Genomic DNA, 21,628 nt, shown 5'->3' with positions numbered 1-21,628 from the left:
TAGTCTCCTGATTCTCACAGGTATTTATCACTCCTATCAAACAAGCGAGGAACATCTTTCTAGAACTTTAATGTTACAAAATAATGTGCATTGATTTTTGCTTCCATGATAGGCACTGGGTTTTCATTGTCCTTTACAGCACAATATGAAGTTGCTACCATTGTCACTTCAGTTATCTAAATAAGAAAATAGATATGCAAAGATGTTAAATATGTTAGCTTGAAATCACAAAGGTAATCATGAGATGACCACTAATGTCTGTGGAATGCAAGCAGAGTCACATATTATGTTAGACTTTGTGTGTGTGTATGTGTGTGTGTGTCCTCCCCATCTGACTTCTTCTCAAGCTACTCTCTTTCTCTAGTTTTTGACCTCCTTTTATTTACTATCCCAAAATATATGCGTTGTATGTATGTTCCCCCTCTGACTGGACTACTCTGAAATTTTGTCCACCTTCCTTTGCCTAGCTAACTCTCTCCCATCTTTAAATCTCAGCTCTAAAACTGCCTTTCTCATGGAGATCTTCTCTGACTCTTCCAGAGAAATCAGATCTCCCGTGACACACTTAGAGACTCACTCTTTGTACTCTCCTGTAGCTATTTGACTCCACTCTGGCTCCCCAGTGAACTCTGAGATGTAGAGGCAAGAGCATCCCTGGCAGCCCCTAGAAGGAATTCAGTCAATACTACTGACATGATGAGTGAACACACTCAATTTAGAAGTCACTTCTCCATTTCCTTATGTCTGTCTTCCTCTTTACAACTTCTTTACCACATCCCACACCTGGGTCTCTTCATTCCCAAATGTTTTCTTGGCAGTGAAGTAGTGAAATCTTGCCTTTGTCATGAGCCCTTGCCAGAGTTCCTTTCCTTCCAGAATAGTCTTTACAGCTTCCCTTTTCACTCTGACCAGTTAACACCTTGCAGCCACTACACACAGTCCAGGGAAGGAGAGTACCACTTTGACAGATAGTATATAAGCCTTTGCTGCTGCACAATCTCCATGGCACAATCTCCCAGGATGGAGACAGGGTATTTAGTAGAATATGAAGGGACAACGGGCAAATATACTTAACGTTAAAAAATGGGTAAATAATTGCTGGATGCTGCATGGTAGAGTGAAGGAAATGATTTGAAAATCAGGCTCATCAGAAATTCTCTTATACTTCAGTAGAGTGGAGCTCTAAACAACATCCCAGCTCACAGACTCAGCCATTATCCCCAGACTTTGCCAATGTGGTACTAGAGCTGGAGAGAATGAGTAGTAGTTCTGAACTCAAAAGAGTTCTCAGGTCACTGTGGACTGGTGTGTGTGTTTGTGTGTGTGTGTGTGTGTGTGTGTGTGTGTGTGTGTGTGTGTGTGTGTGTGTGTGTGTATCCATATGCATGTATGGCCACACACGTATGTGTATGACTGTGTGCATACACACACATGTAAGTGTACTGTGAGTATATGTGTGTTCACATGTATGTGTCCATGTGTAGACATAGAGAGAGCAGGAGCTGAGATGCATTCCAATGTGATTCCTCTTCCTTCCTTTCCTTCTTCATTCATTTGTTCCTCTATTTCTTCCAAAAATAATCACTAAGAACATATTATGCTAATGACAAGTTTCTAAGCACTTGGTATTCCACACATAACAGAAGAATCATGCTGCCTTTTAAGAGTTTATCTCTCAAGTAAAACTCAGTTATATTTGCATGTTACAGAGCCAACATAAGCAAAACTGATAGTAGGGGAAAGGTGGTATGTGTCACTAAAAGCTGGAAAATTTGAATGGTGCAGAGAGATCCTTAGTCTCTGGAGAGAATGAATGAGGAGTGTGTCTGTGTGTCTCTCTGTGTGTATGTACATTTGTACAAGATTTTATATGTGAAATGGGGTATGTAAGACAAGCCTGAAATACAATTGCATGGCTGTAAGATCCACTTACTAAGACCTCATATATTTTAATCTGTTATACAATTCTGAAAGCTCATAAAAAAATCAGGACCTTGGGAAGACTGACTGTCTTCCCTACATTCACACAAGCTTCCAGATGTTATGATCAAGATTCTGGACTAGGCCCACAAACTCCAAAACTCATTGCTCTTCTGCTGTCTAATTGGTGAAAGCAAAGTGGAAGATGTATGGAAGAGAGATGGGCTACTGCTAATCATTGTACTGGAGAGTGTGAAAAGAGCAAAAATGTGAGACACAGTGAAAGGTTCTAGCACTGGTCACCTGAAAGACTAGAAATAGTGCTCAGCATGTCCTAGGCCAGTTTGGTCCTACCAAGAGTAATGAGAGGAATTCATTCACATATACGCAAGGAACATACTTGGATACAACTTGACTACCAGTTTGCCAAGAAGTATGGTGAAAAATCAGCAGGACTGCACGAAATGTGTGAAGCATCTTTCTTTTCACAGATGGTATGAGAAAGGGCTTGTAGCCCCTTCCACTAAATACATCTCCTTTAAGGGCCACTGTTTTAGAAATCCATTCTATTGGGAATGGGGGCCCTTTAGGTTCAAATGTCACTTCCACTAAAGATTTTTTGTTTCAAACAAAACACTGTGCAATTCTAGACTGGTTTCATCTCATGGGGTTGTTGTGGGCATAAGCCTTACAGTGAGAGACTCAGACATCTGCAACAGGTGTGAGGACATTAGTTAGAAACAAATCATAAAGCGTTCTGATACTTAAGACAATTCATGGGAGAACATAGGACCTACAGACAACAAACACTGTGTAATCATCCATACTGGGTTCTAAATTTCATCTCCAGTGTTTCTAGTTGTCTATTCTTGTGTAATGAATGACACTCTCTCACTCAGTTTTACTATGTATAAAATGGGATGAATGGACTTAGGAACATAAGTCATAAAATTAAAACTGGAAACTATTTGAATCCCCTTCTGGGCTTTCACTTGTGTCTCCTCTGATCTTCTGCAACACTGTGTGTGTGTGTGTGTGTGTGTGTGTGTGCGCGCGCGCATGCGTGCGTGCGTGCGTGCGTGCGTGCGTGTGTGTGTGTGTGTGTGTGTGTGTGTGTGTGTGCATGTTCATTAATAGTGACTCAGTGGCTTAGAGGCTGGATATGTCAAAAGCCTTACAAACCAGTCACTCGGCAACAATGAACACGGCCCAGGTAATTAAGCCTCTCTGAGCCTCAGTTTAGTATTTGAAAAGGAAAGAGAATGAAGCCCACCTCTGTCATGTTTCTAGGATTGTGGGAGATGATGGCATATGGGTTGAGAATAGAGTCCAGCACAAGCAAGTTCTCGGTGCACTGTCATTCTTATTATTAATCATCAAAGCTCCACCAGGGGAGACAGTATTCCTTCATTCCCTTTGTGTGAGCAATATGGTTTTCCTCTCTGTCCTGGTATATTTTTACATTCACATCGATATTGGGCTCTCATTTACTTTTCACAACCTGTTCTATTATATATCCTGACTATGTGAATCTCATTCTCCTGTTTATATGAATATAATTATGTACACAAAATGCATGTACACACACACACACACACACACACACACACACACACACATATATATATATATATATATATATATATATTCTTCTTTTATTCAACCAACTTAGAGTAAGAGCTAAATGCAGCTGTAAAGCACAGAATCTGTTCATTAGGGCCTGATTTATAAATGTTTCACAGTGACATCCAAGCATGGTGACATTACATGACTGCAAATTAAGCTCTGATACAGAGACCCTTAGCAGGCATTGCTGTTTGACAAATGATTCTGAGGAACATAATGTTTGATGACCTCCTAATTACAAATTTTTCTTTCATCTCTCTTGGTGTGTCTATACGTCTCTCCCCCTTCTCTATCTTCCTCCCTCCATCCCTCCCTCCCCCCATGTATATATAGACTCTCATCTGTTTGGATGAACATACACTTCTATGTTTCTGAGAATGTTAGTGAGTCAGTCACCTTTAGCCAGAAAAAAAATCAGGTCTCTGCTATATCTCTGTGGAGAGACAGTGTAACAAGGTAGACGGGAATGATGGAAAAGCCCTTCATGTCCTGTTACCTCACCTTTTAACTACTCTTATGTCCAGGGAGTGGGGGTATAGGAAGCTGTGTTCATCTTGTTCCTACCCTTATAGATGGCAGTGGAGTTCTAACAGATGAGGCTTCCTACAATGGAATTAATTTTTAGAATTATTTTAATTTATGTGTATGAATGTGTGTCTCTACAGATGAGTTCAGTTGGCTGTGGATGCCATATGAAAGTATCGGGTCTCTTGAGGATGGAGTTAAAATGGTTGTGAGCCTCCCAACATGGATACTATACTGGGAACTGAACTCTTGTCTTCTACATGAGCAGACACACCACTGAATACCTCCCCAGGGAGACTTTTCCACTGGAAGCATGGAAGAACACTTATGAAAGAATAACACTTTTCTTCAAGATCTCAGCCATTTCTGAACTGAGTAATTCTTAAAATTCTAGGGGATAAGGATATCCATCACACATACGTAATTGTCTCCTCAGTTTCACTCAAACGTAAGTACTATGCATCATCTCAAGGCAAGAACACACTATCTAGTTGCCACTGAAATAATAAAAGTGAGTTAGATTATAACTCCTGCAGTCAGAGAGTTCAAGGTCAAGCAACAACTAATTATGGTTGTGTTGTAATTAGTTTATTGCTTTCTAATCAAAGGGCTGTGTCAATGACAGGTTCTCATAACCCTCTTAGTTAGGAAATATTCATACCAGAATTGAAGCATTAAGACATTCATAAACTATCTCAACAATAGGGAGGCATCAGAGATAACTATAAGTGCTCAAATCTGATTTTAATAGTTACTATCAATGTGACTTAAACTCTTCCTTTTCTCAGTTTCCCCATTTATATAAATAACTGAGCACCAATGCCAGCTATTTACACACACACACACACACACACACACACACACACACACACACATATATATATATATATATATATTAGAATGTTAATTTAGTAACTAGAATTTTAGAATTCTATTTATATATTTTAGAATTCAGAGTGAGAGTCAGATGGCCTAACCCTCACATCAAGCACTTAGCAATATGTGATGAAAGAGCAAATCTACTGAAAACAGTTGTTAGTTTTGCTTTATTAGTAACCTTTATATGCTACACAAATCCCTGAGCAAAGACAAAAATGTCTGAAATGGCCAGTTCCAAAGTATCCATGCCCATTCATGGGTGAACTGGCAAGTTTATCCACAAGGTCAAACCAGCCATGTGGTCACTGGATAATGTAAAAATTATGAAACTTCAAAGACATGAGTATCTCATAGAAATCAGATCTAATCTTCGTATCTGAGCACTGAGGACATATCAAATAAGTCTATTTGTTGCCTTTGATTCACTAAAAAATGAAGCTTGTAATCTTAATTTTTCTCCTTTCTATTGGTATATTCTTATGCAGTTACCAAGGTCTGTACGCAGGTACTGCTTATTTGATTTACACATCTCTCAGGCACGGGTTTTCTCATTTTATGACAATGGATTAAAAGTAGTATACTTTGTGGTATTCCATAGTATTCAGTTTTCTCATTTATGGATTTGGATCAACAGCGGTTTATACTTCTTACATGTTTATGGTTAAAACGATAACAATACAGCATCATAGTTTCTACATGGAATGAGTGGTTTAAAATATCCTTTAGGAGATCCTACCCCTTCCACTTCTCCAGGGTCCATGCATTCTTCTCTTAGAGTCCTTGTTGTTTCCTAGTTCCTTTGGTGATGAGGATTGTAGGCTGGTAATCCTTTGCTCTATGTCTAAAATCCATACATGAGTGAGTACACACCATGTTTGTCTTTTTATGATTAGGTTACCTCACTCAGGATGATTTCTTATAGTTCCATCCATTTGCCAGCGAACTTCAAGATTCCATTGCTCTTTTCCACTGAGTAGTACTCCATTGTATAAATGTACCACATTTTCTCTATCCTCTTCAGTTGAGGATATCTAGGTTGCTTCCAGTTTCTGGCTATTACAAACAATGCTGCTATGAACATAGTTGAACATATGTCCTCGTTGTATGAATGTTCTTTCTTTGGGTATATGCCCAAGAAAGGAATTGCTGAATCTTGAGGTAGACTGATTCCCATTTTCCTGAGAAACTACCATACTCATTTCCAAAGTGGTTGTACAAGTTTGCACTCCCACCAGCAATGGAGGAGTGTTCCTTTTTCTCCACATCCTCTCCAGCATAAACTGTCATTGGTGTTTTTGATTTTAGCAAATTTAAGATGGTATCTCAGAGTTGTTTTGATTTGCATTTCCCTGATAGCTAAGGAATTTGAGCACTTTCTTAAGTTTCTTAGAGTCCGCTGTTGAGAATCCTCTATTTAGTTCTGCAACCACTTTTTAATTTCATTGTTTGGTGTTTTGGTGGCTAGCTTCTTGAGTTCATTGTATATTTTGGAAATCAGCCCTCTGTCAGATGTGGGGTTGGTGAAGATCTTTTCCCATTCTGTGGGCTGTTGTTTTCTCTTACTGACTGTGTCCTTTGCCTTACAGAAGCTTCTCAGTTTCAGGAGGTCCCATTTATTAATTGTAGATCTCAATGTCTGTGCTACTGGTGTTATGTTCAGGAAGCAGTCTCCTGTACCAATTCCTTCAAGGGTATCTCCCATTTTCTCTTCTAAGAGGTTCAGTGTGGCTGGATTTTTGTTGAGATCTTTGATCCATTTGGACTTAAGTTTTGTGCATGATGGTCTACATTGTCTGCATGTCGGAATCCAGCATTGGACAGATCCAGACGCCTGAATGTGGATGTCAATGAAGAGGTCTTGGCACTCTATGGGGCCCCTGGTAGTGGATCAGTATTTATCCCTGGCCTAAGAAGGGACTTTGGGAACCCATCTCACTTGGAGGGAGGCTCTCTCAGCCTGGACAAATGGGGTAGGGCCAAGGCCCTGTCCTGGATGACATGACAGACTTTGGGGAATCCCCAGGCAGGGCCTTACCTTCTGTGGGGAGCAGAAGGGGTGGAGGTGGAGGTCTGGTGGGGGATTGGGGATAGGGGAGGGAGAGGGAGAAGTGATTGACATGTGAAGCAGGCTTGTTTCTAATTTGAACTAATAAAAGTAATTTCTTTGGAAAAATAAATCCCATTTAATGACTGATTTTATATAACTAATAAAAAATGTCCTTTAGTTAAACAGGTTCTTGACAAAGTATATTGTGTAGAAGGCCAACATATATGGAAAACAGGGTAAAATATACCCCAAAGCTCAGCACTACGTTACTAATCAGGTCCCAAGGATGAAGTGAATCAAAGTGTTTATAGGATTTGTTGAAAATGGTACATCCATAAAGCTAAATGCATGAACTTGCATATCCTCATTCAAGAGTGAATGTTCTTTGTACCTCTTTGATCACAACATGACTGACTGTTATGATTATGGAATGACCAGAAGAAGAAAGCACAAGGTAGAATGGGAAATACAAGATATGAGTAAAAGAATTCTCACCATGATTGGGCCAGACATTGTAGACAGAAAGGTATGCAGTAGCTGAGGGATGCAGGAAAATTCATAGAAGTACCAATAAATAATTTGGCCACATGTTGACTACGGGTAAAATAAGAAGTCAAGGAAAAGCATGTGCTGCCATCCAGCAGGAAGTGAATCACTCTTACCCACTAGTTAGAGCTTAGAAAACAATTAGAGATAGATTCCAAGAATATCAATAGATGGTGCATGTGGATATATGGGCACTGTGCACTGATAGATAATGTCATAGATAAATACTAGAGCTGCAGAGGCACATAGAGGCTCAGGATAAATTATTCCCATAAATAAATACTGCTCATAGATATTTCAGATGCTTCTCTGTTTATGAACATTTGACATTCACCCCAAAGGAAATGCGTATTTTCTCATCAAAAGCAAAAGTGCTCATGAAACTGATGCCCGAACATCTGATTAAAGCTTTAAACATTCACGCCATGTTAGCTGCTACAACTATGACTTGGGCTGGAGCTCTGAGATCTCGAGACCTAATGCATGCCTCACTTATGGCATGGCTGGGAAGTCACAGTAATAGCTGCTGGGGAAAGCCCCCTACCACAGATTGTTAGTCAGCTCAGTTTTCTTTGAAAAGTCCTCATTGTCCCTTTTTGAGCTAAGCAGTGAAGACACCATCTACTCCTTGAAGTAAAGGGCTGCTTGTGTAGGCACTGATAAGTGTCCCTGTCATTGTAAGACAGGATTCTCCTTCTGAATGACCAGCAGTTCATATTTTAACTCTGGGAAGCTCCATGGAATTGTAAGCATGTCACAATCACAACAGTGTGAGTGTGACACCAGCAGTATAATGGTATAAGGGGGAAAATGCATGGGCTTTCAAGCCCAGTGTTTCACAGACACAAGCATCCTAAAGCACACAATTGATTTTCCTTAACCTTGAATGTGGAGATAACCATATCTCTTTCTGAGGTTTGTCCTGCTATTACTTTTTTAATTAAAAATTATTTCTAATACACATAAACTACTTAGCCTCAGGCATATGGCCAGAGCAGAAGAGCCCCACCCATTTCCCTCCTACCCAGGGTTTGGAATGTATATCACACCTACTGCACTACTCACGTGACACAGCTTTGAGTGGCAACAAGCCAGAGTGCCTGTGTAAGAGGCAGTTGCTACATGCACTGTCATTGTGATATTTTTATAGGAAAGAAGGTCCTCTGTTGCATAGATCTATCTATTTGATACTTGAAAAAAAGTTCCAGCCCAGGGAGATCACATGAGTTTTGGGCTCAAAATTGGAGTCTAAAGGAAACGTGTTAGTTTCTAGCTCTATTTATTATTATTATTATTATTATTATTATTATTATTATTATTATTATTATTACAATGACTTGTTTTGATGCATGTGGAAAATCCTTGAGTTAGTTTTGGTTTTGCACCTACAAAAAATGTATTGAGGGCTGAATGTACTCAGGAACCATACGAAATACACTTTTCATTTGTTTATATCATACTGTCAAAAATCTTACGTATTAGCAGGCTTCTAAAACTCCTCTTTCAAAGATGAGAAAATGGATTTACAAAATTCACACTGCTTGGATGTGGCAATTGGTGTTAGAACTCAGAGTAAATCCAGGTCTGTCATACCCTAGAGTTTGCCAGCATACTATTTTACTGAATGACTCTATTAACATCAAACTGATTGAAGCCTTCAGTCTCCTTTCAACTCCAAAACCTGTGACTTTTCTATTCATATTTCATGGCAAGAACACATCAGAAGGTGATCAGTGACTGCCATATATTTAGTGCAGTACTGAATAAACAATGGTTCCAATAGCCCATGAGGTGCCAGCAGCCAAGAGTTACAGTGGACACTCAACATACAGCCCAGATCTTACAGTACTCTGCTATGTGCTCCAGGAGAGAATATCATGTATGCAGCTATACACTCTGCTATCAGTCAGTGGTAGTGACTGCATATGATGTGACAAAAGTAACTATCTCTCTCCATGTTTTGATTGTTCACAGCTCTCATTGGGTAATCTGAAACTATGTGTTTTCTTGCTTATTTCAGTCTTCCTTCTTACCATCACAATAGAAATACTTGCTCTCTCTAGAGCAGGAGTTTGTTTATTTGTTCCCTATAGAATCCCCAGAATGTCTAACAGTGTTAGAGCACAGTGGGAATATCATAAATAGCCATAGAGTGAACAGTGGATGAACAGAACAATAAACCCTGTACAGCACGTTGGATCATCTCCCTCAAATTTAGAAGCTGCTTACAGATATGCTGTTTCACATGCTATACACTCACAGCCCCAAGGGATGGCTAAACAACACTCTTCATTTCATGGGAGAGCAATCAGAAAAATCAAAGTGATTATTTGAATTGTCCATACTCATACATGCAGTATTTCAATCCTTTTTAACAAAAGCCCCACATTTTATATCACAACACATTGCAAATGAAGCTGTGATTGCATTTTGGAGGTACTACTTACCTAAACCAAATATTTCAAAAACATAGTCCCACAATATAGGAAAGATGAGCAAGAAAAACTCAAGTCTGCCTTCTCAGTTCCATGATAATCTGAGGGAGTAAAATGTTGAGTGCAAATGCTGGAAGTGGACCATAAGTTTACATAAGCTGTATTTAGTTTTCTTGACTCAAAATTACTAAGAGAATCCCATGTCCCCAGAACCAATCACTATATTTCCTTCCCAGGGCACAAGTTTAACTTATCTCCTAAAACCTTATTTCACAGCAAGCCATAACTCAGCAGAGTACAGTCCTCCATTTCATCTGAGCTTCCCTTTCCCCTGGCACTCATCTAAGGGATCAGAGCTGGCTTTTGCCAACCCAGGTCTAAACTACAGTGCCCTCTGTTTCTGCAAAGCTTGAGTGTGCTTCAGCCCTCCCAGAGTCAGGAGTAATTCCATGAGTTAACATATTATGTGTGTGTTTATATGTCCACATGTCTGGTAGCTCTTGGAAGTGGTTAACAATACCATTGCTAATATAACACCTGAATGTCTTTGTCTCAGCCACCTTTCCTCCTCTGGGACTGTGTTCTAAATATTATTGCAATCGACCCAGCCCCTTTTCTCTGGTACCCTTCCACATTCTCAATACCTAATTTCCTTTTACTGGAACTCTGAACATGAAAAGAAGACCATTTCCTGTCTCATAACTGGGCTGCAACTTAAAATGAGTATTGCATTAGAAAAATCAAAAGAGTTGTCTTACAATGAAAGACAGCAGATATTCTATAGTGGCACTACCAGTGACTACATATATCACTCCCTAATATGCCATTAGACCCATATTCCAAATGCCACCCATGTTATGACCTACACACTACTTCTAACATGACAGTGCTTACACTCTCAAGGAGTAACTACAAGACTCAGGATGAAGGAACTGGGTTAACCCAGTAGTTATCCACTTCTCACTACACACACACACACACACACACACACACACACACACACACACATATATATATATCATTAGCTGTAGAAAATGTTCTGATAGACACCAGTGAAGGTGAATCAACAATAAACAGGATGCTCTTTTTGCTTTTAATGAATTCACTGTGAAAATAGTTGTATTGAAGAGAAAAAGTAGACAGAGTGTTATACAATGCAAAACTTCTATAGTAGGACTCTGTTTGTTTCACTATGTGCCCACCTATAGTGGACTGCAAGCTGAGGAAGATTTGCACAGTAGAAAATGCCAGAAGATCATTTGGAACATAAGGCAAAAGTTAGGTGAGACCACACAAAATACCACCTCACTAAATAAAATTTGCAAAGGTATTGGGTGAGAGGGCATGATATCTCAGGAGAGGATTATGTATCAGTGTGGTATAGCATGGTGCTTTGGGGGTGACAAGGAGCAAGGGATCAGGGACCATATCATAAAACACAAGCACTCCATTCTCCAAGGATTAAAGCTCTCTCCCTTTATGGTGGAGAATGGGAAATTCTGCTTCATCACAATTGGTTACAACTACAGAGTTCACTGCACTTATACTCTGCCCTCACTTTCCTGTGCCCATGTCAGCCACAGTCTAACACCTCCTTCAAGATCATGCTGAAAGTGCTGGCACTTCAATTTTTCCTCTCACCACGAATTGGCATTATGCTAACTCTACATTTTACAAATCAACTCCTGTACTAGGTAAGTGAGAATAATTTTTTGAATTTCTGTGGTACACATTTGAAGTCACTGGACAAGGGAATGAGGAAGGAGCTCTGTGTCTACGGAGCAAGAGTAGAAACAATTTTAGAAGCTGAAATCAAGTGTAGGTTTATACAGGATGTTTTCAGTTGCATTTTTAGTAGTTGCCTCTGCTCATTTTGTGGAGTCTGTTGTGTCTCACTCCAGGTGGAGGTGTCTCATGGAAGTGACCCTCCAGGTGGAGGTGTCTCATGGAAGTGACCCAATGAAAGGAGCTAAAATTTTAAAATCCTGGTGACACAGAGAAGAAACGTGTGAACTAGGTAGATTCTTCAGTGCTAGATACTTTGGGCATAACGTTATCGTTTATGTCATGGGTCAAACATAAAGTCAGCCAAAGGAAACGAGATCCATAATGGTATAAAAGCCTGGGCAATTAGCAAGTATAGTTTCAAACAAAGAACATTGGAAGGTTTAATGTTTAAGGATTTAAGGTACAGATTCATCTCATCTGATGCAAATTCACAACTTTGCCAGGAATACTACATGTCCAGGTCCTAGTGACTCTAGACTCTGTGAAGTAGCAAAGAAAACAAATGGTAGCCACTACAGACAGCTGATCCCACATACTGTTTTATTTAGTTTTGGCTTCATTTGTATTTAATAAATGTTGCTGTCTAGGTTGCGATATCTGCAACATTATTCAAGAGAAGTGACATGATGGAGGTTTTGTAATTTGCCAAAATGAAGCCTTATCAATGAGCAGAATGTTGTGTGTGGCCAAAAAGGGAGATCAGGATGTTATGTGATTGAGGTTATCTTGTGAGACTGGACAGACAGACAGACAGACAGACAGACAGACAGACAGACAGACATCTCACATTGATAGGGATAAGCATAAGATTATGATGGATTTATTCAATGGATCAGAAGAAAAGCTGCAAGCACTGCTTATTGCTCCAGTATGGCAGTAACCACAGGGCACAACACCCCCACCTAGCAAACAGGGCCACAGAACACTAGGGGACCTCTGTGACATTTCTTCAAATACCACACCAAGATAATTCTTCCAAGTTTAGTGCCTAGAGCCCACCTCCACACTTGCTGTTGCTGAGGGTATATATCCAAGTAATGCAGAATTCTGAGTGTTTTAAAATCTAGTGAAAGTTAGTACTTCTCAAGCTCAGAGGTGTAGAAGAGCCATGATAAGGGTGTTCAAAGAGATGCAGCTATTTGTGCTTACATTAAATCAACTCTTTCTCACCTATGACTTTGTTAAAGAGAGGGGAGCTTCATTCTGTGACCCTACAATGCCTTATTTGTACCTCGGCTCATATCCAGCAAAACCACAAAAAAAGAGAGGCCTGTGAACCATTAATATGTATGGGTGGAATGACACAAATTAATGAAACAGGCTCAGGAAACACATGTTGGAAGAATAAAAGGCGATTCAAAACATGAAGAAAAAATGTAACAACCCACATAGGTAAAACTGCATGTTGTACATTTTGCAGAAGATGAAGAAGGCAGCATGTAAGCCTTGGCTCATAGCTCAGGATATTCAAAATGCAAGAGCTGTAGATCACACAGCCTCAAGGACCCAGCAAAGGCATCATTTGAAAGAATTTGTAGAGCATTTTTATCCTACCTGTCAACTGCCTTGGTGGCAGGGTGATAAATGTTGCTGAATTTGAGTTAAAGAGACTAAATCTATGAAAGAATATTTGAAGGACTACTGAAGTCTGTAATAGTCAGTTCACAAAATCTATACCAGAGAGACAAGAGAGAAGCATTAGGGGAAAACTGGCACAAAGCTGAAGAATTTGGGTATAGTTACCCAAAAAATCACCCACTGTGTCTTCCCAACAGTCAAAATGATGACTATACTGAATGCAGGAGCTTAGGACCCAAATACTCACCAGACTCCAACCTCAGGCCTAGTGTCCTCCCTGCTTTACAACTTTGAACACCCTTGGATTAGTGATGGCAGGTATCTTTTTCCTTTCCTTCCCTTTCTTTCTTTCTTCCTTTCTTTTTTAAAAAAATAATTTATTTAACTTTATTTTATGTGCATTGGTGTGAACTCAAGTTACAGACAGTTTGTGAGCTGCCATATGGATGCTGAGAATTGAACCCAGGTCCTCTGGAAGAGCAGTCAGTGCTCTTAACCTCTGAGCCATCTCTCCAGCCCCTCTCTTTTTTTTTTTTTTTTTTTTTTGGTTTTTCAAGACAGGGTTTCTCTGTGTAGCTTTGGAGACTATCCTAGCACTGGCTCTGTCGACCAGTCTGGCCTCAAACTCACAGAGATCTGCCTGCCTCCACCTCCAAAGTGCTGGGATTAAAGGCGTGCGCCACCAACGCCAGGCTCCTTTCTTAGAAATGAATCTACAGATGACTTATACTAAGCTGTAGTAACACTAAAGGAGACCAATATTCTACCTGCTTAAGGAAGATCTCAGGCATAGCACAAGAGCTGGGGAAAGTACATTTCTGAGGATGTCAATTTAGACCATGTTGATATGATACGTGGGAAGATTCTAAAGACAAGAAAAACAATCCAAGAAATAGTAATATTGATAGGAAGAGCAATAATAATAACCATACATCATACCTCAATGGTGAAAAACCCTTACAAAGATTGCTGTGTACCAGGCCCCATGATAAGTACTTCACACACTATTACAGTTGGAGAAAGTCTACACTTATCTTCAGAGTACCTTCTGTATTCTGCAGCTATATTTAGTAGGTTCCCTGCTTTTTCGGGGATTTTATCACAAAAAACATGATTTGGGGACTTGACAGGGCCAGGCAGATTATCTGAGCTTATGTCAAGGGAGCTAGGATACAGGCCATGTACCTGTTATAAGTCTACTCTTTGAGACAGCTTCAGCAAGGCAGAATTTCCCTCTTCCATCCACTACAGCCATCCACCCTGGCTCAAAGAATCCTCATCTAACACACAGATATCCCTGATGAAAACAGAGTTCATATTTACATTTTAATAATATAACCTTCTTGGTTAAGTTGTCAACAGACTGGGCGAGGGAGAGAACTAATTTATAGCCACTAGTATCTACTGCTTTCAATGAACTAAACGATGTCTTACTTTTTACTCTCAACTTGCAAGAGAGGAATTTGAGGCTTATGGAATATAAGTCACACACTGAAGGCTGAATAGCAAGTGACAGGTACAGGCAAGACTTAAATTTCTTGACAATTACCTCAACTTGCCTGGGAAAGAGCATTTAAAACTGGACCGATAGCCTGCCAAAGTCTCACCACAATGAGAGAGAGAGAGAGAGAGAGAGAGAGAGAGAGAGAGAGAGAGAGAGAGAGAGAGAGAACCCCAAATTCTTTTCCCTTTGACATTTAAACATTGCCTTCTGAAAACACTGGTGGTAGAAACTATGCACTTGCTTAAATGAGGAGAAGTATCCTGGGAGTCTGGGCATTTATTTCAGACATATATCCAAAAGATATATGGAGAACAAGAGATGGGAGAAGGAAAAAAATGCATCTGATGAATAAGTGAGTGGAAGAAACCACACGGAAAAGAGATGCAGTGGCTGTGATCCCTTTGGGAAGAAACTAGCATGCTGATGGTGTCTGCACTGCAGGAGACACATCTGATGTACAGAGATTACAGTTTCATCAAAGCTGGTATTGGCTCTGATCTTTCAATTTTCCAAGTTGGCTGTAGAAACAACACTAGAAATTTCCAAGCAAAGTTTTTTCTTTTTTCTTTTTCTTTTTTTTTGTGTGCATAGCTAAAATATGGATGCCTTTAGTACCACTGGTTTGAAAAGAGAATTGATATCCTTTGGAAACCAACAGCTAATTGTGGATGGATGGTAATGTAAACCTTGTTTTCACCCCCACTCTTAGTATATGTGAGATTTCACTGCTAATTTCCATTAAATTAGGCATACTTAAGTGATTTATCTGGGATATAAGTTGAAGAAACCTTATTAGAAATGCTGTTGTCATTTCTCTTTCCCTCTCTTCTTTCAACTTGTCTCTCTGCCCTTCCCTCTCTGCACTTCCATTACCTCTTTCCTCCTCCTCCTTTTCCTCCTCCTCCATGGTATGGGAAAGGGAAACAAAACAGCATCCTCAGGTCCATGATCTTTAGCAACATCCATCTTTCAGCTGCAGGACCTAGAGCATCAAAGAGAATATCCATGTGCCTACACATTAAAGACAAGTCTTAACCTTAGCCTGTCAGCCTGACAAGTGCTCCAATAGGAAGCCCAAATATATTATTCATCAAACAAGTCCAAGTGAACATCTAAACTTCCCATAAGAAGTGGCATTGCCAGGGCTAAATCATTATGAATATTTTTCTGTCTGCTGATTCAACAAATCAACCTCTCCTCACTCCTACCACCCTTCCATGGGCTCTTTTGAGAGAAGCTGCCCTCATTAATGTCTAGTTCCTCCTGAATCCCCACTTCTACTCATTCTCTCCACCACAGCACTTTTACCTAATTCAAGGATGGACAACTGCTTCAATGCCTCATAGAATAGGCAACTTGGCTTCTTTCAGTGGTTGATTCCTCCCTCTATCTTCATGTGTTCTATTTGGTATCACATCTTGACCCACTGGGTAATATTTGCCTTGATGCTTTTCAAACTAAAAACCTGATCTGACTTCCCCTCTTGCCTAAGATTCAGGCTCCTAGAGCTTCTTCAATTAATTTCATACCCCATCCTTCACAATTAACAGTTTGGGCACTTGTATCTTACCTTTCTACATCATTCTTGAGGGGAAGATGGAATTGTCTGGATTGACTGAGTTGAATAATTATGAAATGGTATATTTAAATTTAAACTCTAATTCTATTTATAGGGAAACACTTTGGGGGGAGATTTTCCCACCTGATGCGACCAACAGCTTTGTAACAGTCATATCCCTGTCTTCCTTACTCAGATGAGAAAATGGATTGTGTTGCTATGATGGATTTCTCCAATTCATATTGATCAACAGAGTCCTCTCTAAAATATAGAGCAAATTTCAAAGCTGTGGTGAAGTGCTGCTAGCACATTGTGGGCACTCTTAAAAATGGGCAATGATTAGATTTCTGGGACAGCCTATCATCTGCTTTAATCACAAATGGAACCTATGAAGTCCCAAAAACTCGTCTTATATTCTCCTCCTTAATGTATTTTTTTTAAATAAAAAGGACTGCAGTCTTCCATTTCTTATGATGGAAAAAATACTAAACTAATACTTATATTTGTCTAAATCACTCCATTGAGAAATGTAAAGCTCAAGCCCCTGTCTTGAATCCTAGATTGTGTCCTGCCCATTCATGAGTTTATACAGAGCATGCTGTTGCTATGGGGACTGTTAGCCTGATTACCATAATTGCAGACAAAATAGAAAAGTAGATAGACCTACTCTCCATATCAGTTGTCAATCAATAACTGTATGAGCAGCAAGCCTTGTTCATTTAATTTTCACTACTGTAGTGTTCAGTAGGCTCACCTTGTTGCACATACAGACCAGGTATGAAGACACTCATTTTCAAACAGAAAAATACCATAAAGCTAACCTCCTTCCTTTTGCCCATCACCAGCCTGCAGCCTCACAGTCTGCAGAAGTAGGCATTTCTAATTAGAGATATGTCTGGCATTTGTCTTTGTGAATACATTCTTTAAGCTCCAATTTGCTGCCAAACCCTAGGTCGCCACAGGTGGGAACTGATGGGAAAAAAAAGCATTTTGTACTGGTTTCTTTTCAAACATAAAGTTTTCAACTCCACAGGAGCAATTAATTTTCCCTGTTTAAAGTGACAGAGAAAACCCTTATCTTTGCTTTTCATTTTAAGCGCTCTGGGGATTGCAGTTTGAGACCAAAGGCATGTTGATCTTTCGTGCTTCCCTACTGGGCCACATGAGTTGATTTCTGAATAAAATCCTCAGAATTCCATTAACGAGTTAGAAATCTGGCTAGTTACCATTGAGGACCACAAGATTATAAGGCATGATAATACAATTTTGAATAACCCACTTTTGAACAGCATTTTCAAAGGTATTTGAAATATCTCCACCCCACAGTGCTTAATAATGTCAACTTTTCTTTCTTCCCTGTTATGGAGCAAATGTTTGTGTCTCCCACCCCAAAAATTCATATATTGAAACACTAAGCTTCAATATGATGAAATTTGGAAAATGATTAAGTTGTGAGGTTGGGACTGTCTTGGGTTATGCTAGTGCCTTTAAAAAGTAGAGGATACAAATGTCCTTTGCTCTTTCCTCCATGCAGGCACATAGAAAGCTTTCGTGTGGATTGGAAATGTGGGTTACAACTCAGCTGACATTTTGATTTTAGACTTCCCAGTCTCCAGAGTTTTGAGAAAGTAATTACTGTATGTTGTTTACAAATGAGCTAGTTTATGGCATTTTGTTATAGCACTTCCAATGAACTAATGATACTTTTTCCATGAGGAGTCATACTTGTCTCCATCATGATAAGAACTGGAAAGTGTAATTATAAATGCAATTAACGTTATTATCTTATAATATGAGCAGATATGGAAGAAAGAAGAAGAATCGGAAGGCTTGGGTGTAGGACTTGACTCTATTGCTTATTAAGCAGGTGAATCATTTATTCTGTATGTTCTCTGTTTTCTCTTCTCTACAGTTGGCTCCTAGCTACACCTCACCACCTCACCAGTACATGGTGAGGTCAGCTCAGACCATGACACCCGCATTTTATTCATTTTGAAGCTCAGTGACATATATATATATATATATATATATATATATATATATATATATCCTCTTGTGGAGAATCACAATTTTGCTGATATTCCCCAATCTATCTGAAGGGGCATTGTCATAGAATAAAATAAATAAAAGGGGAAAATATCAGAAAGCTAATGTAGGCAGCAAGGGTTTTAGAGAAACCATGGCATTATGATTTTACAATTCCCCTGTGTGAGAAATGCTTTAAAAAATGCCTGCTGTAGGCTTGTCATGAAATACACACACACACACACACACACACACACACACACACACACACACACACTTGTGACTGTAATTGGCATACATTAAAGGCATAATGAGTGTCAGTTCCTTCTAACTACACTGGCTGGAGCCTCACACAGTCTGAGTTGCTCTAGGTTTGAATACAGGTCCTTGGCTTTATGGAGAGGAGGGCATCAGAGGCTATGCCTGGGTTTCTACCACGGAAGCTGGAAAGCATAAGCCTGACCAGCTCAGGCTCAAATCACCCAAGGGCAGGGGAATTACTTTACATAAAAAAATCACACAAAAAATGGGGAAATTCTTTGTACTCTCACTGGCTTAGAGTAAAGCTTTAGAATGGTAGTTTTTCACATATTTTTAAAAGGACCCATATAGTATACCTTTATGCAATGGCTCTTTTATATACATGCACTTGTACATTTCAAGGCACAGTTTGGTGGAGAGATCTCCAAATTTACTTCTGACAATATAGGATACTTTCAGCTCTATTCTCCACATAATTATTTGATATAGTATTTTAGGTATGCAAATAGGTCATAATTCAACATGTTAAAAATACCATGTTAGATGATCTATCTTCCCTCAGCCTGATGCTCAACACTGAAGATTCTCCAGCTCTTCCTAGGATAGTCCTTTGTTATAAGTGGCAATATTACTGTTTTACAGTTCAGTAAGCAAAGAGGTCATATCCAGGACTGTGGACTTAAAGCAAGTGAAAAATAAAGAACAACAAAAGTGTGTCTGTCGCGCGCGCGCGCGCGCGTGTGTGTGTGTGTGTGTGTGTGTGTGTGTGTGTGTGTGTGTGTGTGTGTGTGGTTGTTTTGTTAATGAACCCCAGAGAACAAGTCTCACTAAGAATCTTTTAATAGCAATAAGAGTGAAACCCATCTTTGGCTTTCTTACACTCTGCCCAGGGCAAACACTTCATCAGGGTCTGCCACTGGCACTATAAATAAAATCCAGGTCTTATAAATCTACTGACTACCTCGGAGAAGCTGATACCCAACCTTGAATCGGGTATCTGATTGAAAAAAAAAAAAAAGAGGGCCAGATTTCCTTAGACTCAGAGAATGCTCTTGCCAACGTGTCATCAGGGTTTTTAATTTTAATTGTCCCACAGAAGTCTGCAGAGAAAGCGAGCAGATATGTGAGTGGTTGGGATCAGTACTGAGCCCCATAACCTTTCCTGTAGTGTCTATGGTGCATCTGTTCAAGTAGGTTTGTTTTATTGATGCTGGTGGCCTGAAGCTACTGCCATGAAGTAAAAGATGCAGTATTAGTATAGCACTGATGAATAGATTTGTTTTCTATAAGAAAGTAGTGATTGCATAGGATATTGAATCCCTGGCTTGGCTCCAGCTTTCTGGTCTCTGTGCTCAAAGGACAGATTAAAGGTAGAGATCAGAAAGTAGCTCTCAAGAGAGATACTGTTAACTTCTGGGTGGAGATTAGGGAAACTCAGAAGTCAGGGCTGAGCTATTACTACCTTACCTCCCCTTACTTGATTGCCTCCTAAGTAAATATTCCTCTACCATCAGGACACATATTGGGACCCTCATGTATTCCATGAACAAGGAAACAAAGTGGTTCCTTGACTCCAGGAGCAGCTTTATAGCAACATTACACAGGATGAAGGCCATTTCCTTGTTTTGTTTTCTCATACATGTGTAGTTTTGTCATCAAGTAAAAAAGTGTATATTTATTCTAGTTTGATCTGAGCCTGGATTTTTACTCAAGATAATTAATTTATTTGTATGTGGGGTTACATGGATGCCACAGTGTGAGTGCAGTCTGTGTGTGTGTGTGTGTGTGTGTGTGTGTGTGTGTGTGTGTGTGTTTGTGAGAGAGAGAGAGAGAGAGAGAGAGAGAGAGAGAGAGAAGACAACCTACACAAGGGCAAATTATATCCTCCACTTTTATGGTCAGAAGGAATCTGTTCTGGCCTTAAAAGTGGAGGCTTTAAATTGGCTTTCCAGGGAATTGTCCACCTTTATTTCCAGTGACCATCCGGAAACCATGCAGGAAGTCTATCCAAGTGAGAGCAAAGGAGGAAGCTGAGCTCAAGTAAATGGGAAAGCAGAGGCAGGTGTGTGTGGGGGGGTGTCTTATCCCAGTAACCTTCCCTATGACTCAGCTAAGGATGCCTGGACTAACATGGAATTAGAGAGGACTTAGGAACCAAAGGCTGGAAGGCAATAGCAAAGTCACATAACGGGCTGCACAAAAGGGGATCCAGGAACTTAGAGGTAAATGCCCAGCTGTTCTCAGGCCAGATGTTCCAGGTATAAGAAAACCAGCTCTCAACAAGCCTAGCTTCCTGTGGGGGAGTCCCTTTCAGTAACGACTGCCATTGGCTCCAGATAAGGGAAGAGTTAAGTCTGTGGTTGTACAGAGTACATATCTACAAATGAATATGTTTCTCAGTTTTCCTTACTTCTATAACGTTGGGGAGAAGTTTGAATAAGTGAGTTCCTGCTAATCATCTAGTATTATGCCTGGCAGGATAGTAATGGCAATGGTGATATAGCCCCGGTTCATATTATTATATCAATCTCACACTCCTGGGCTGTGTTAGGGCATTCAGGTAACAATTGCACACATGCTTCTTGCTCTTGGATTAAAGGAACTCTTTCAGTGCCCTTAGGTAAGAGAAAAGGAGTCTATCATTAGCTCTCAAGCATATGCCAAACCCCATAATCAATGTCCTCTCCATCATCATGTCTTCTACTACAAGGGCTAATGAATCTCACTTTCCTTTTTTAATTGTGGCCACCACTCCATGTCAGACTCACTAAGAACATCCAAGTGGCAGTCTCTTACTTTAGCCTGGATGTGGAGAGGGTGATAGGTGCTCATGTTTATCCATATTTAAAAGTGGATGGCACAGAAAGTGTCCATACTTAATGGAATGAAATTCTACCAAGTATGTCCCCAGGCCCAGGTGCCATGGCCTTACATGG

At 39.9% G+C, this 21,628-nt stretch overlaps 1 protein-coding gene across 1 annotated transcript in view; it reads left to right on the top strand.

Annotated features, from left to right (window-relative positions):
- Window positions 1–21,628, top strand: part of Agbl1 (ATP/GTP binding protein like 1) — a 744,973-nt gene that overhangs the window by 684,944 nt on the left and 38,401 nt on the right. Inside the window, exon 23 of the mRNA XM_035441643.1 lies at window positions 3,242–3,262. Within this exon, the coding sequence (XP_035297534.1) occupies window positions 3,242–3,262 (21 nt within the window). The remainder of the gene's footprint in view (window positions 1–3,241; window positions 3,263–21,628) is intronic.

This window comes from Cricetulus griseus, chromosome 3 (assembly GCF_003668045.3).
Source record: "Cricetulus griseus strain 17A/GY chromosome 3, alternate assembly CriGri-PICRH-1.0, whole genome shotgun sequence".
NCBI lineage: Eukaryota > Metazoa > Chordata > Mammalia > Rodentia > Cricetidae > Cricetulus > Cricetulus griseus.
The sequence above is the reverse complement of the archived record's forward strand: the minus strand, read 5'-3'. Positions and strand labels throughout refer to the sequence as shown.